At 37.9% G+C, this 16,000-nt stretch overlaps 3 protein-coding genes and 1 pseudogene across 4 annotated transcripts; 2 read left to right on the top strand and 2 right to left on the bottom strand.

Annotated features, from left to right (window-relative positions):
* Nucleotides 1-1,366: 1,366 nt before the first annotated feature.
* On the top strand, nucleotides 1,367-3,959 carry LOC137738988 (mitochondrial outer membrane protein porin of 34 kDa-like). Its single transcript, XM_068478459.1, has 6 exons — nucleotides 1,367-1,549; nucleotides 1,682-1,749; nucleotides 2,371-2,481; nucleotides 2,751-2,837; nucleotides 2,997-3,205; nucleotides 3,320-3,959. Exons 1-6 carry the CDS (start codon nucleotides 1,504-1,506, stop codon nucleotides 3,624-3,626), a joined length of 828 nt encoding a protein of 275 aa, XP_068334560.1. The 5' UTR covers nucleotides 1,367-1,503; the 3' UTR covers nucleotides 3,627-3,959.
* A 511-nt stretch (nucleotides 3,960-4,470) lies between these two features.
* LOC137738982 (glucan endo-1,3-beta-D-glucosidase-like) lies at nucleotides 4,471-6,519 on the top strand. Its single transcript, XM_068478452.1, has one exon. It carries the CDS (start codon nucleotides 4,471-4,473, stop codon nucleotides 6,517-6,519), a length of 2,049 nt encoding a protein of 682 aa, XP_068334553.1.
* A 291-nt stretch (nucleotides 6,520-6,810) lies between these two features.
* LOC137738989 (hypersensitive-induced response protein-like protein 2) lies at nucleotides 6,811-8,064 on the bottom strand (annotated as a pseudogene).
* Nucleotides 8,065-9,037: 973 nt separating this feature from the next.
* Nucleotides 9,038-13,184, bottom strand: LOC137740879 (hypersensitive-induced response protein 2-like). Of its 2 annotated transcripts, XM_068480683.1 has the most exons (7): nucleotides 12,953-13,184; nucleotides 10,618-10,767; nucleotides 10,161-10,366; nucleotides 9,894-10,014; nucleotides 9,727-9,818; nucleotides 9,515-9,611; nucleotides 9,038-9,416 (listed from the first exon to the last, which is right to left on the bottom strand). In XM_068480683.1, exons 3-7 carry the CDS (start codon nucleotides 10,347-10,349, stop codon nucleotides 9,223-9,225), a joined length of 693 nt encoding a protein of 230 aa, XP_068336784.1. In that variant the 5' UTR covers nucleotides 10,350-10,366; nucleotides 10,618-10,767; nucleotides 12,953-13,184; the 3' UTR covers nucleotides 9,038-9,222. The 2 variants fall into 2 exon arrangements, with proteins under 2 accessions (XP_068336784.1, XP_068336785.1); XM_068480684.1 differs by lacking the exon at nucleotides 10,618-10,767.
* Between the last annotated feature and the right edge of the window lie 2,816 nt (nucleotides 13,185-16,000).

Raw genomic sequence — 16,000 nt, 5'->3', positions numbered from 1 at the left:
TGATATGCATTCGAGAGAAATTGTAAAGTCTTTATGTCGCGTAGTCCTACGGTCTAGTAAAATTTTTCTTCACTTGTAAATAAGAGGTCTTAGATTTGAATCTCACTGCTGGCACACTTCCTCTCCCTAGAAACCTCCCGCTCTCTCCTATGTCTTCCTCTCCCTTTCACCCATCCTTCCTTCCACCACATCCACACTTTGTTCCCCATCCACAACCCCCACGGGTCTTTCAAGAGGTATGTCGAGATCGGAAGGGTACGAAGAGGATTACCAGAAGCTCGTCATCGTCGTTCACCACCCATCCTTCCTTCCACCACCTCCATACTTCGTCGCCCAACCACCGTCCCTATGGGTCCACGACTTCTCTCTAGTATTTGCAAATCCTAAAATTTGAAATTAGGATTTTAATTTGTCAAATTGGGGATTTGGGAATTATTTTCGATTTAGAGTTTTAATTTGTTAAATTGGTGATTTGAGGATTAATATTTGTCAAATTGAGGATTTGGGAATTAATTTTCGGGATTAGGAGTGGAATTGAGTGCATGGCAAGGTAATTAAAACCAAACCCCCTCGATTGCACTTGTAGCTAAAGTAAGTAACTCAAAATCAGCCCTTTAACGAACAATGCAATTTCATCCCCAACTTTAGAGTATAATAATATTATAGATCATTTGTTATTTGTTGGGTATAGTGTGTACACATTGAAGATGTGGTGAGTACTAATAGTCTATCATATTACAAATCATTTGTCATTTGCTACCTACCTATAATGGGTGGCATGTGGCTGTGCACGCATTGAACATGATACTTAAGATGCAGTGGACTAGCTACTAAGTTTGAGCCACTTGATGTACGACTTGTTTGTCAAAAATATGAAATTTGGTACCATCACAACGCTATTAGGAAAGATCGTAAGAGTTTTGACCAATAAAAAAAAAAAGATTCTTGTAATTCTAAACAAGTGATGTCACTTTCACAGCCACCTAGTTTGTTATCATATGATCATCACAATCATTTTATCTTTAAACACCAAGAAAAAATAATGAATATACTATATAAAACGTATTATTTATTTTCCTGGTCAATTATATAATAAAAAGAAGATAAAGACCTTTACTTTTGGGAAATGAAAAGACCAATTTGGTAAATTCACCCGGTCAAATTGGCTTGGCCGAAACGCCAAGCATCACTTGATAAATTCACATTATATAAAAAATGGGAAAAAAAAAAAACCCTAAATAGGCAAATCAACGGTGAGAAAATCGAGATCCGACGGTCCTCATTTAATCGAGAAATAAAAAAAATAGAGTAAAAACAAAATCTCGCCGAAAAGAAAGGTGAAATTGAAATCGGGTGGTGATTTAGGGTTTTCGCCTCCCCCACTATATATCGCTCGTCGCTTTCGCCGTTTCTCACTTCCCCTTCTCAGAGAGCTACAGAGACACCCAAGTCCCTTCTGGGTTTCCATTGTTCGCGTTCCAATCCCAAATCTTTGCTGAGAAGATGGTGGGACCTGGGCTTTACACCGACATCGGCAAGAAAGCCAGAGGTATAGCTATCCCTCTTTTTATATTATCTGATATATGTATATATACATGTATATGTATAAATTTGGTTGTAAAAAATTGATGGGTTTTTCTTATATTTCGTTTTTTGCTAATGGGTTTTTGTTAAATTTCAGATCTTCTGTACAGGGATTACCAGAGCGACCATAAGTTCACCATCACCACCTTCTCTCCCACTGGAGTGGTGAGTTCTTTCGCACTTTTTTCTTGCCCTGAGATCTGTATTTGTATATGTATATTCACTTGTTGAATCTGTAGGGTTTCGTTTCATGCTCTGAGATATAATTTTGTTCCACTTTCGGTGAAATTATTCGCCTCCGATTAAAACTTCGAACTTTTTGTTTCATATTATGCTTAGAATTTGGTGGCGTTTAAGCAGGAAGTGTCAATTGTTGATTTATTGCTGTGAATGTGTTGAAATGGCTAGTCGAACTAGCATCTTGTTCGTCTTAGTTATTTGATTTTGTTTAATTTAAGAACGTTTTGATTTTGGCCTGGGTGCCGATTCTTTGCTAGTTTTGTTAGTTAACCTTTTCTGTAGAACTTTTTTATTTGTGTTATTAGATTTAGCTGAGTTTAAGAAATTTAGTGAAATTTCTAGCCAAACATAGAATTTAATGAGCAGCACTGATATTAAAAGTGATTCGTATAATTTTCCATGTGTTCCCTACATGCTTATGCCCATTGCCATTTGCCTTGCGCATACCTTTCTTACCGACTCTTTGTTCAACTCGATCCGCCATATAGTTTACAAGTTCTAAGTTAACCATGTATCCTACATTTACTTACTTCTTCATATTTGCAGGCTATCAGTTCTTCAGGAACGAAGAAAGGTGAGCTGTTTCTGGCTGATGTGAACACTCAGTTGAAGAACAAGAATGTCACAACTGATGTCAAAGTTGACACCGACTCCAATGTTAGTCCCACATCCATTTATGTTTCTTTTCCATCTATTCTGTTACAGGATCATATTGAGGTGATGATTGTAAATGCCAAAAGTATTTTCTTTTCTTTTGCTTTTTGTTGGACATACACACATCCATTAGAAATAGTGTTAAATGTTCATTCAGATATAACGGAACTGAGGAGCTTTAGTGCATTTGGAACCGAATAAAGTAATTATTTTAACTTGTACTCATCTTTTCTTGCTAAAGTCGGTTTACCAATGGTTTATTTTGTTATCAGCTGTCCACCACTATTACGGTTGATCAACCTGCTCCTGGCCTGAAGGCAATCTTTAGCTTCAAAGTTCCTGATCAGAGGTCTGGCAAGGTATGACTGTTATGCCTGATTTTTTATCTGTCACTCGTCTATTAAGTTTGCCAATATGTGGTAGAACTTGTGGGTGGAGTTCACTCTCTGTATTAAAGCATTTCATTAATCGGGATCATTTGTAGAATTGCTATCTAATATGTGGGTGATTGTTAACAGGTGGAACTCCAATATCTGCATGACTATGCAGGGATAAGCTCCAGTGTTGGTTTGACAGCGAACCCTATTGTTAACTTCTCTGGTGTTATTGGAACCAATCAGCTTGCACTTGGTACTGATCTGTCATTCGACACCAAGACCGGGAATTTGACTAAATGCAATGCTGGACTGAGCTTCTCCAATGCTGATCTAGTCGCTGCATTGACCCTGTAAGTATTCTTTTGGTTGTCTACGACTGGCTTATTTGATTTTATGTATATTGGCTTTGTGATATTGAAGTTTTGGTGCATGGTGTGATAAAGATTTTTTTTCCCATGATACAGGAATGATAAAGGTGACATCCTCAGTGTATCCTACTATCACAGTGTCAATCCCCTTTCCAACACAGCTGTTGGCGCTGAGGTGACCCACAGGTTTCCTACCAACGAGAATACCATCACTCTTGGCACCCAGCATGCCCTGGATCCATTGACATCCATTAAGGCACGCGTAAACAACTTTGGCAAAGCAAGTGCCCTGATCCAGCACGAGTGGCGCCCAAAGTCATTCCTCACTGTTTCAGGAGAGGTAGACACCAAGGCCATTGAGAAGAGCGCCAAGATTGGGTTGGCTCTTGCTCTCAAGCCATGAGTGGGTTTATTGCTCACTGCGGCAGGGAGCAGAGGTAGAGCGTAATATAGTTGTCTTTCCAGGCTGACATTTCTTTGGTTCTAAATGTTTCTTTTTTCTCGGAACAAGTCCATATGGTAGGGGAAATCGTTCTGTTTTGATGGCTTCGGTTTGTAAAAATAAAAATTCGATGGTTTCAGACATGTTTTGCGACCGTTTTCATGCTTGTGTTAGCGGAGGATGATGAAGCCCGGTAGTCTTCAAATGTTGTTACCATTTTTCGTGGCTGTTTCGGCTCTTCTTTTCTTCCTCCTATAATCAATGATATTTCGGCCTTCGTTGGCATCTTGAATTTGAGAAGTCCGTTTGGAATGTTAGCATTTTATTTACTCCGTTCATTACTGAATACTGATGATGTGGTATCGGAAGGCAAATTCTTAGGTTCGGACGACGAGAACCCGTCACTGTCCGGCTTAAGACAAAACCGCCCCACCCAGCCCCACCTCCGCCGTGTATTCTGTCCCTACCCGGTGATTTTTCGGCCGAACGGCCAAGAACTTCCACACAGAAGAATTCCTAAAGCAAACGAGTGTAGTGGGTAGCTTTGTCTTATTTGTCAAATTTTTACCTCTCTTCCAAAACGAGCAAGTTAAACAAAACCATATATAATTAGGAGACCAAACAAAATAAAACCCCTTAAATGTTTCCTAGTTTTCCAAACAAGTACCAAATCTCACTAGGTTTTCTAATTTCCCACCTAAACTCGGAAGCTGAAATTTCACATCCAAAGCATCCCTACAAATAAACAAGTCCGATCGACAGTCTTATTCACAACCACCTTACGTACCAAATCAAAAGCATCACCATGGCAAGCATGCTCTCTTCTCTTGCTTTCGTCATCTGCGTTCTCTGTTTTTCGGCGTTGACTCCGCAGGCCGCCCCTGCTGCAGCCCCGTTCCTTTTCCCGGAAGCTCAATCAGCCGTCCTTCCCGACCCTTCAACCTTCTTCGCCCCGAACCTCCTCTCATCCCCACTCCCCACCAGCTCATTCTTTCAAAACTTTGTCCTCCACAATGGCGACCAACCGGAGTACATACACCCCTACATCACCAGATCAGCCAACTCTTCCCTGTCTTTCGCTTACCCATCTTTCTCCTACACCTCTACCGTCGTATCCACATCCCCATTCGAAGCCGACCTCACCATCTTCGCCTCAAATTCAAACAGAAACGGCCACCATGTAGTCTCCGACTTCAATGACCTCAGTGTGACATTGGACTTTCCCTCCTCCAACCTCCGCTTCTACCTGGTTCGAGGAAGTCCGTTTCTCACTTGTTTTGTTTACCGCCCCACGTCGGTTTCTATATCGACCGATCATACAATTGTCTCGGCATCCTCAGCGAGTGGCTCAAACACTAAGTTCATCGTCAAGCTCAACAACGATCAAACATGGCTAGTATACACGTCGTTACCAACTGAATTAACCGACAGCGGCTCATCCACGTTAACTCTTAAAGAATTTTCTGGGGTTGTTCGTTTTGCTGTAATGCCGGATCCTGATCCTAAATCTGAGGGAATTCTTGACCACTTCAGTTCTTGTTACCCGGTTTCTGGTGCAGCTGTGCTCGAAAACTCAAATACTTTGTCGTATAAATTTGAAAAGATAGGTGGAGACTTGCTCATGCTAGCTCATCCTCTACACCTCAAGCTTCTGTCCAATGCAACAGTTTTGCAGGATTTTAAGTACAAAAGCATTGACGGCAATTTGATTGGCGTTGTTGGTGATTCGTGGGTGTTAGCACCAAAGCCTATTCCAGTTACTTGGAATTCCGTTGGAGGTGTCAAAAAAGATTCATTCCCTGAAATCATATCTGCGCTTCGTCGAGACGTTGACGCTCTTAGTTCTACACAATCAACTACTTCATCTTCATATTTTTATGGGAAACTGGTTGCTAGAGCGGCAAGGCTGGCTCTGATCGCCGAGGAGGTAGCTTTCCCTGATGTGATCCCCGTGATTAGGACATTCTTAAGGGAGAAAATCGAGCCGTGGTTGGATGGTACTTTTAGCGGCAACGGATTTTTGCACGATAATAAATGGGGTGGACTTGTTACGAAATCCTCCACAGCTGATCCAGGTGCTGATTTCGGGTTTGGTCTTTATTCCGATCACCATTTTCATCTGGGGTACTTTATATATGGAATTTCCGTGTTAGCAAAGATTGATCCTGCATGGGGGGAGAAGTACAAGCCTCAAGCTTACTCGCTCGTGGACGATTTTCTCAACAAGGACAAGCAATCGAATCCAAATTATCCGCGTCTGAGAACCTTTGATCTTTATAAATTGCACTCGTGGGCGGGAGGGTTGACAGAATTCACAGACGGGAGGAATCAAGAGAGCACGAGTGAGGCGGTTAACGCTTACTATGCAGCTTCTCTGATGGGAAAAGCCTATAACGATGCGCAACTTGAGGCCACCGGTTCACTGCTTACTACATTGGAAATTCAGGCAGCTCAAATGTGGTGGCATGTAAGAGAGGGAGGAGAGAGTCAAATTTACGAGCAAGATTTCGCAAAGGAAAACCGAGTTGTGGGAGTTTTATGGGCGACGAAGAGAGACAGCGGGCTTTGGTTTGCGACTGCGGAGGCAAGAGAAATCAGACTTGGAATCCAAATACTGCCTGTTTTGCCAGTTACTGAGGTATTGTTCTCGGACGCGGGTTTTGCTAATGAGCTAGTGAACTGGGCATTGCCGGCGCTCAGCAGGACGGGAGTCACGGAAGGATGGAAAGGATTTGTATTTGCATTACAAGGGATGTACGACAAAGAAGGCGCTTTGGAGAAGATCAGAAGCTTGAAAGAATTCGACGACGGGAATTCCCGCAGTAATCGCTTATGGTGGATTCACAGTAGATGAACTTTTGTTGGTTAATTTCTTCTTGTATGAGTTCAGTTTTATATTTTTTTTGTTTAATTTCGTATTCTTTATGTAAAGAAACGAAATCAATCAACTAGAACTTTGTCGTACTTTAACACAAAAGTTGCAATGTTGTGGATGCAAATGACATTTTTTTTACATCTGATTTCTAGAAACATATAATTTTTAAGAAAATTAACATGATAAGGAGCAATTATCACACCAACTATTAATATTTAGGGAGTCAAGCATTGCAGATGCATTTGTTCGTCCGAAGTTCTTATCCCATCTCTAGTCCTTACCATAATCGGCTTGAGGGAGACCCTCTCGAATCTGCGAAGCAATGTCCTTGACCGCACCTGGCCCATGCGGGATGATAACAGACTGACTTTGAGGATGCACCAATCTCCTCCATGGTGTCAAAGTATTGAGTCACCAAAACCATGTCCACGACATCCTTGGCTGTTGTTCTGGGAACATTTTCGGAGAAGACAAGCACGCTGTCTCTCAGCCCGTCAACAATGGCTTGCCGCTGGTGTGCTATGCCAAGCCCTACCAAATACTTGGACTCTGCCTCTCCTTCCGCTCGCTTGATCTGCATGATTTTCTCTGCTTCAGCCTTTTCTCTCATCGCCAATCTGTGCCTTGTAGTTGTATGATGACAGATAGCAAAACATAGGGCAATAACCAAATCACAAATTGAAATTTCGGAACAATTTGCGTGACATTTTTTGAGTGGAAATTACCTGCATTGATCTCATTCATCGCTCTCTTCACATGAACATCCAGCACAATATCCAGAATAAGGGTCTGGACTATTTCGAAACCATAAGCAGACATTGCCTGTAATGAAAAAATGGCTACAATTTCATTGGTTCTCGACAAATGTTACACAAAGATATAACCATTTCTATTAAAAATAAACAATTGTTTCACCTTTGCAAGCTCCTCGTCAACAGCTTTCGCTATGTCACTCTTCTGCTCAAGGGCAGCATCAAGCTCAATTTCGGCACTCTTGCCCTAAAAACTGAAGAGTAAGAAAGTAGCTTCCAATCTATACAAGCAACAATGTCTACCAATCACTTTCTGCAAGTCTTACCATCAAACACATAGGTCCGAATCTGTGAGTTGGCGTTTGAGAGCGTGTAGATAGCTTTCCACATCTTATCTGGCAATGGGCGATATTGAATCGATGCAACCACTTGGACAAACACATTATCCTGAAAAGACCAATTATGTCACATATTGAGATTTTATCTCCGGCATAATTTCACATAGTCTGACATAAACATTGTGGATTTCACTACAGATCGTTCCGGGAATGTAAAGTAAGGGCTAAATTCAGAAGGCATAAACCTTGGATTTGGTTTCACATCGAACTTCAAGTTGCCGCACACGCAGAGAGATCTCACCGGCTACCTTGTATCCGAAACACCAGGGCATGCAGTGGCATCCTGGTTCAAGCACATCATCAAATTTCCCAAAATGCACCCTCACGGCAACTTTTGACTGCTTCACTTGAACACAACCAAGTGCTTGACCCATTCTTCAGTGCTTAAACTAGTAACAAAAGTTGTATATGAATCAATAAGGCATAGATCTAAAGAAAAGAAATCAGTTGAACTCCAGTTGTATTGTTTTCTCGGCACCCAAACAGAAAATAAAGCGAAAGAGTACGAAACGAACGCATATTTTCTGAGCAACAAACGAGAGACATAGTTGTACGGACTTTACCTTTTAAAGCTAAAATTGCTGCTGGTTTTTGTAAAATTGTTTGTGAATTATTTCTTGTAATCCAAGCCAAAATTTGTGAGATATAAAAGGATTACCAAAGCTGATCAGTTGGTAAATGACCAGTATGCCCTTGGATTCGACCCTTCTATGATCAAAAAGTCAAAATTACCCTCTTCCATTTCGCCTTCGTGCTAGTATTAAAGGAAAAAGCATAATTTGGTCATTTACATTAATTAATTTTCTTTACTTGCAATTTTTCATGTGACTTTGTATAATGTGATTAAGTTCCTTTAAATGTGTTGTAATTTTTTACTTACCAAGTGATAAGGCTTCCATAGAGTTGTGGTCAACTATTTGCTTTAGGAGAAAATTTTGTCATGTCACGTGATCATAATATATGCATTATTGTATATAACTTATAGACTCGAATGCTTATGCCGTAAATTTATCATACAATTTGATTATATTGGCGCACTTGGGTTGAACACTCTTCGTGACCAGCGCTTCTTTCTCTCATCTAAACTCAAAAATCTTCACATTATCCAACCTCCAAACGTAACATAATCAATCCAATTAATAAATCTCAACACAACCTATAAAATTCGGCGAAAATGTTGTTGATTATTTACTAGATTGGCAGGTATTTAGCTGATTTATTAGGAAAAAGTTCTTTGTTGCTTTCGATTTTGAATTCGAAACTTAGTTTATACCTGCGGAGAATATAGTTGCTGCATTTCAAGGAAGTGTAAAAACAGTTTCAACCCATATATTGCAATGCTGTTGATCCAAAGGACTTCGTTTTTTTACATCTGATGTCTGAAAACAGATAAGATTTAAGAGAATTAACATAATAATTAGCATTTGACACACCAACTATTAAAACTTTAGAACTGGTAGAGTTGATAATTAGTCTTCGATGAATAATTTAAGCAGTCAAGCATTGCAGATATACTTGTCCATTTGAAGCTTTTATCCCCTCTTTAGCATAATCTCTGTAAAACAGTCGAGCACGCTGTCCTTCAGCCCTCCAATAATGGCCTGGCTCTGGCGCGCTATGCCGAGCCCTACCAAGTGCCTGGACTCTGCCTCTCCTTCCGCTCGCTTGATCTTCAGGATTTTCTCTTCTTCCCCCTTCTCTTCCGCCACCAGTCTCTTCCTTGCAGCTGTTGTGTCAGATAGAAAAATAACAGATAGAATAAGCAATTAATCACAAACTGAAATTTTCAAAACAAGTGAGTGACATTTGTTTTGTGAAATTTACCTGCATTGATCTCATGCATCGCATTCATCACTACAATATGTGGTGCAATATCCACAATCAGGGTCTGGACTATTTCAAAACCATAATCATACATAGCCTGTAACGAAAATGTCAAAAAAAAAAAAAAAAGGGTTACATTTTTTATCGGTTCTCAGCGAAAGTTATGCAAGATATAACCCTTCTAATTAGTTTAGTTCATATGATACTGTCACCTTTGCAAGTTCCTTTTGAACAGCTTTTGCTATGTCACTTTTCTGCTCAAAGACGGTATCAAGCTCCAATTTCGGCACAGTTTCCCTAATAACTGAAGAGTACCAAAATATTAGCTTCCAATCTATACAAGCAACAATCTCTATCAATCACTTTCTGCAAGTCTTACCATCAAACACATAAGCCCGAATCTGTGAGTCGGCATTCAAGAGCTTGTAGAAAGCATCCGGTATCTTGTCTGGAAAGGGGCGATAGTGAATCGATGCAACCACTTTCACAAACATATTATCCTGAAAAAAAGCAATTAACTCACATGGCAAAAAAAAATTTCGGAGATAATACCACTTATTATAGCCTGACACAAAAACTATGGATTTCACAACAGATCATTCAGGGAATGTGCGTGAAATAAAGAAAGACTACAGAAGCTGAAAACCTTGGTCTTGCTTTCGCAATGAACTTGAAGTTGTCGCACGCGCAGTGAGAGCTCACCAGCTACCTTGTACCCGAAACACCAGGGCATGCAATGCAATCCTGGTTCAAGCACACCATCAAACTTCCCAAATTGTTCCCTCACAGCAACATTTGACTGCTTCACTTGAACACAACCGAGTGATTGACCCATTTTTCAGTACACAAATCCTGAATTTTTCCAAAATTATAAATACAAGAATGAGATCACAACAAAATATGAAGCATTAAAGCACAGATCTAACTTTGAATTGTATTTATGTATGAAAGAAAAAAGAGCATAATGCCTAAGAGTTCATACATAACCCTTTTTGGCTTTCTTTGTTTTCTTGGCACCCAAACCGAAAATAAAGCGAAAGAGTATGAAACAGACTCACATTTTCTGAGCAACCAAACAAGGGACAGAGTTTTAAGGCCTTTACCTTGTAAAGTTGAAACTGCTGCTGATTCTTGTAAAGTTATTGTTTGTGATAAATTTCTTGTATCCAAGCCAAATTTGCTGAGATATAAAGAGCTAGCAGCGCAGAGCTCAGTGGGTAAATGACCAGTTTTCCCTTGTATAGTATCCTTATCTGATTAAAAAGTCAAAAAAATCACTTAGTCTGCTTCATTTTGCTTTCATGTTAGTATAAAAAGGAAGAGTACAATTTTTGTCCATTTCGTTAATTCGGTTTCCTTTACAATGTGATGAGAGAAATGGATACACAATTATATACAACAAGTAGACTTGAAGGTGTTCTCCACGAAGAACAATAAGAGATTGTTGGCAAGCAGGTTAATGGATATGAAATACTTGAAGGTGATAGATGAAGTCAAGAAGGGAACTAGTGATATTCAGCACATAGGCATAGATCTTATGGTAGCTGATCCCACATGACAAAGGCTCTACTAGTGGGAGATTTCAAGAAGCACATTTTCAATATGGGTGTTAGAGAAACTTTTGATTCAGTTAATGAGTGCAAGTAAGCACTCAGTTCACTGGAACAACCATGTTCAAGTTTGCTTGGTTTATCAGTCAACGTTTGAATTATTTTGGTACTATCAACTTATACGTTTGATTCAATAACCACTCATATTTCATCTTAATAAATTTTTGTACAGATGACAATCTCAGTTTTTTTATGGTGAGCTGGCATTTTGCTTACTAACTCTTGATATCATGACTTTGATAGTAACATAGTGCTTTAAGTTGGATGTGGATGCAATCCTAGAGTGCCCCGATGTGTTCTTTGTTTTCTGCTGCATTCGATTCAAAGTGACCCGTTGCTAGAAAAGTTAATCGCAAAATATTGATGACTCGATGATCCCCATGAGTTCTCATTATATTAGGACATCTTCATTGACATTCAAGTGGGAGAATGTAAAGTTCCAGTGAATGACAATGTGTGATGAATTGGATTACTTGGATTACAAGCAACTCATTATACGGATTGCTTGAGATACACGTGATCTAGAAATCTTGATTTCATGAGAATCATGGAGTCTTAACTCTATGCAACTAACTTATAGGAATCCTTATTAAGATTCAATGCAAAGATATCGAATCATGATAGGACTCAATTATAGTTAAAGTTGATAGGGTTGTACACAGCTGTTAATAGGTCGGCGGTGTAGGAACCCTAGCTATATACATACATACATACATACATACATACACATATATATATATATATAAATACATACATGTGTGTGTGTGTGTGTGTATATATTTGAGGTTTAGTCCCTGCTAGCTTCCACTTGTTGAACTCCTTAAAATCATTGAAACCTATTCATACAGTAAAGGAATTATTGAGTAGTGGAAGTAGAAAACGATCTCGTGCCTACATCAATGGCGTCCCACACAGGTAGGTTCTCTTGGACAAACTCTGGTTGCCATCACATACTTGTTGCTTAGATTGTCTAGGTTGCATTGTAACCCTAGTACAAGGTTGATGTAATGTAATCTAGTAATTTATACACCTTAGATGATGTGTTTCTTTTTTTCTTTTCTTTTTTCCTTGAAAGCGTAGATGCATATGTTTCTATATTTAGTAATCTAAGACGCATTTTTTTATTTTCTTAGATATTTGATGCATACATGTTGCAATGTTTTTTATTTTTTCTATGTTCAACTCATTGGTTTCAGGTTCAAATTCCTCGTAAGTTAAAGTAGTAATATTGTAAGTTACCTTTATTAATTCGGAAAAGTTGATGCAATTTATGGTATGTTTACGTAGTGGTAATCAGCCTACATCCTGGTAGATGAAGTTTTGTTGGTTAATTTCCTCTGCAACAACTTTTTATGAGATTATGGTTTGGATTCTTTATGTAACGAAATCAATCAATTAGAATATAAGTCATGGTTCTTCTTCGTTCAAACTTTCGTGTTTTAACACAAAATTTGCAATGCTATTGTTGCAAAATCACTTAATTTTTCCATCTAATTTCTGCAAACAGATAATTTTTGAGAAAATAAACACAATAAATCGCACACGGTCACCAACTTATGAGATGCTACGATGCATGGACACAGTGGTTTACCCCCCGTATCCCATATCTAACACGTGGGGATACATGGGATACGTGTATCTGATTGTCCGGATGCAGTACTTTCCAAATACTTTGACACTAAATTCAGAGGATAATCACAAAAAAAAAATAAAATAATAATAATAAATAAAAAATCATAGATAATGGCACTAAATCTGGAGAGAATCGCGATGATTTAATCGTGATAATTGACCAAAAAATTGATCCTTGTATAAAATTTGGATCTACCTTTTTTTCTTCACTCGAACCTCAGAAATCAGACTGCCACTGGGAGACCTTCACCTTTGACCATCGACTGCAACTGCAGCTGGTACCGAGAGCTGGGTAACTGATGCTTTTCTTCCTGTGCTTTCCTGATGCTTTCCTTACGTTATACAAATTATATATGATATAATTTCATGCTTTCTATGCTTTCCACATGCTCCCTTCCTTTTGTTCTCTAAGTTATAATTTCAATGCTTTTTTTAATGCTTTTATCTATATTATATTATACATGTTAGTGGCTTAGTATAATATAAATTATAGGAAGCTGAAAAACCTAGGGAAGCTGAAAACCAAAGGATTTCACAACAGATCATTCAGGGAATGTGAAATAAAGGAAGCCTAGGGAAGCTGAAAACCTTGGTCTTGGTTTCGCATTGAACTTTAAGTTGTCGCACGGCACGCGCAGTGAGAGCTCACCACCTACCTTGTACCCGAAACACGATACGCATGCAACGGAATCCTGGTTCAAGCACACCATCAAACTTCCCAAATTGTTCCCTCACAGCAACTTTTGACTGCTTCACTTTAACACAGACATGTGCTTGACCCATTTTTCAGTACAGAGATCCTGAATTTTTCCAAAATTATAAATACAAGACTGAGATCACAACAAAATATGAAGCATTAAAGCACAGATCTAACATTCGAATGATGAAAACAATATCCATGCATAAAAGAGATAAGAGCATAACGCCTAAGAGTTCATATATACATAACCCTTTTCGGCTTTCTTTGTTTTCTCGGTACCCAGACAGAAAATGAAGCGAAGGAGTATGAAACGGACACACATTTTCTGAGCAATTAAACAAACGACAGAGTTGTACGGCCATTACCTAGTAACACTAGTAAAAAAAACCCCTTGCGCAATGAAACGCACATCGTCATGCATAATCACTTTGTGTGATGAAATTTTAAACTTCGTCGCGTAAGTAAAAGACAATTTTGTGCAATGAAACAAACATCTTCGCTCAAAATTACTTTGCGCAACGAAATTTTGAACTTTGTCGCGCAAAGTCTTAACAAAAATAAAAAAATTATTTTTTAAAAACCTTTGCGCAACAAAATCCAAATATTTCGTCGCCTAAACCAATTTATTTATTTAATTTTATATTATAAGTTTTAAAATATAGTTATTTTCATAAGTTTTTATTATTTTTTTAAAACTTTGCGCGACGAATAACAATATTTCGTCGCTTAAACCCTATTTACTTGTTTTTTATTTAATTTTATATTGTTAAACTAAATTATTTTTTTTTGTGAGACGAATCACTTGGTCATCTAAACCCTATTTATTTTAATTTATTTATATTTTAAATTGTAAAATAAAATTATTTTCTTTTTTATTATTTATAAAAAAAAAAAAAAAAATTTAATTTTGCGCGGCAAACATATATTTCGTCGCACAAAATCCTAAAATTTGGGTGAGCGTCAAAAATGGGATGTGGGAATTTTTTTTAAGACTTTGCGAGTGACGAATCCTTCGTTGCACAAAACTTTGCATGACTAACACTTAGTCGCACAAAACCCTAAAAATTTGGGTGGGCGCCAAAAATGGGGCACGAGAAATTTTTTTTAAGACTTTACGCGACCAATATTTTGTCATGCAAAGTGATACGGTTTTTAAAACCAAAATAACTACTCCACAATTTTCTCAATGTCTTTCTCTATTCTCTTACCTCTTATCTCTTTCCCTCTCCCTAAATTCGACCCTCTCTCTCACACTCACTCCTCTCACTTAATCTCTCTTCTCTATCTCTCACTCTCACTCACTCTCTCTTCTCTATCTCACTCTCACTCTCTCTCATCTCTCACTCTCTCACTATCTCTTATAACTCTCTCACACTCACTCATTTCTCTCATTCTCACTCACTCTCAATCTTGCCAAAAAGGTATTTTCTCCCCAAATTTTTTCTTTCATTAATATGTGTTTTTGGAGTTAATTAATTGGGTTTGGTGTGGGGTGGAGTTTGGGGTATGCCAATTTTAGGGGAGATTATGCCCATTTTTTGGTATTATTTTATGTTGTTTTTTTGTTATTTGACCATGTTTGTTTTGTTTGTAGGGAATCGTCGAGACTTTGACGACGAAAGTTGAGGACTAAGACGTTATCGGACCATATCCACTGCCACTACCACCACATTAGACTTGTATTAGGATTTTATTATTGTACTTTGTTAATTTATGTGTACATTTTTAATATAATATATATTATGGATAATTTGATCACTATTTTTCATATGTAATTTTATTTTGAATATGGTCAATTTAAATTAAAGTAATTAAAAAAAATAAGGATACAATTAAATTAAATTAAAAACGTAAAATGCGAAAAATCTTACGCTACCAAATATTTCGTCGCACAAACAATTACTATAATTAAATTAAAATAAGAGAAATAATAAAACAAAAATAAAATACCTTGCACAACAAAATATTTCGTCTTTCAAACAATTGATTTCATCGCGTAAAATATTAAATTAATTTAATTAAATAAAAAATAAAAAACCAAAAACTTTACGCGATGAAATATTTTGACCCGCAAAGGCAAATATTTATTTTCGTCGTGCAATCGTAACGAGCTTTGCGCGATCAATCATGCACGACAAAAATTTCGCCTCGCAAGGTTTTGAGCAACAAAATCAGACTTTGCACAACAAATCTTATTTCGTTGAGCAAAGTGTTTTTTGTAGTAGTATATATAAAGTTGAAACTTTTGCTTGTTCTTGTAAAATTAATAATTATTGTTTGTGATAATTTTCTTGTAATCCAATCCAAATTTGCTGAGATATAAAGAGGTAGCACGGCAGTGCTCAGTGGGTAAAATGACCAGTTTACCTTTGTATTATCCTTATCTGATCAAAAAGTTAAAAAAAAGTTAAAATAAAATAAAATAAAAAAAGAACAACCCATAGTCTGATTCATTTCGCTTTCATGTTAGTACAAAAAGTAAAATTTTTGTCTCTCCACTTGTGTAAGTTAACTTATGCTGTCTGTTCCAAGCTTGGATAAAGG

Source organism: Pyrus communis, chromosome 7, assembly GCF_963583255.1.
Source record: "Pyrus communis chromosome 7, drPyrComm1.1, whole genome shotgun sequence".
Taxonomy (NCBI): Eukaryota; Viridiplantae; Streptophyta; class Magnoliopsida; order Rosales; family Rosaceae; genus Pyrus; species Pyrus communis.
Note: the sequence above shows the minus strand (reverse complement) of the source record. Positions and strands in the feature narration are given on the sequence as shown.